Source organism: Corvus brachyrhynchos, unplaced genomic scaffold (assembly GCF_000691975.1).
Source record: "Corvus brachyrhynchos isolate BGI_N302 unplaced genomic scaffold, ASM69197v1 scaffold309, whole genome shotgun sequence".
In the NCBI taxonomy this organism is placed as follows: Eukaryota; Metazoa; Chordata; class Aves; order Passeriformes; family Corvidae; genus Corvus; species Corvus brachyrhynchos.
The window spans coordinates 68,482-68,820 of record NW_008240227.1 but is presented as its reverse complement, the minus strand read 5'-3'; the positions used below and the strand labels follow the sequence as shown (position 1 = coordinate 68,820).

The following is a 339-nucleotide window of genomic DNA, read 5'->3' as shown; positions in this document are numbered from 1 at the left end:
AGGGCGTGGGTGGCCTCTGCAGGACACGAGGTGGCCTCCGGTGAGTTGTGACAGGGTTTGGGGACAGCGGGGGGGGGGGGGACCCCAGGGAGGCGCTGCGGGGCCGGGAAAGGGCGCGTGGGGCTCGAGGGGTGGAGCAGGGAGCAGGAGAAGGAGATTCCAGATCCACGGAGGTCACTCGGAGCTGTCCCTGCCCACGGAGGTCACCCGGAGGTGCCAGTGACCAGGGAGGTCACTCAGAGGTGCCACTGACCACGGAGGTCACTCGGAGGTGCCACTGACCACGGAGGTCACCCAGAGGTGCCACTGACCACGGAGGGCCCTCGGAGGTGCCCCTGT

At 69.3% G+C, this 339-nt stretch overlaps 1 protein-coding gene across 1 annotated transcript in view; it reads right to left on the bottom strand.

Annotated features, from left to right (window-relative positions):
• Positions 1–261: 261 nt before the first annotated feature.
• LOC103622943 (immunoglobulin superfamily containing leucine-rich repeat protein 2) overlaps positions 262–339 on the bottom strand; it is a gene marked incomplete at its 5' end in the record, with an annotated part of 10,372 nt that continues 10,294 nt past the window's right edge. Inside the window, one exon of the mRNA XM_008641969.1 lies at positions 262–335. Within this exon, the coding sequence (XP_008640191.1) occupies positions 262–335 (74 nt within the window). The remainder of the gene's footprint in view (positions 336–339) is intronic.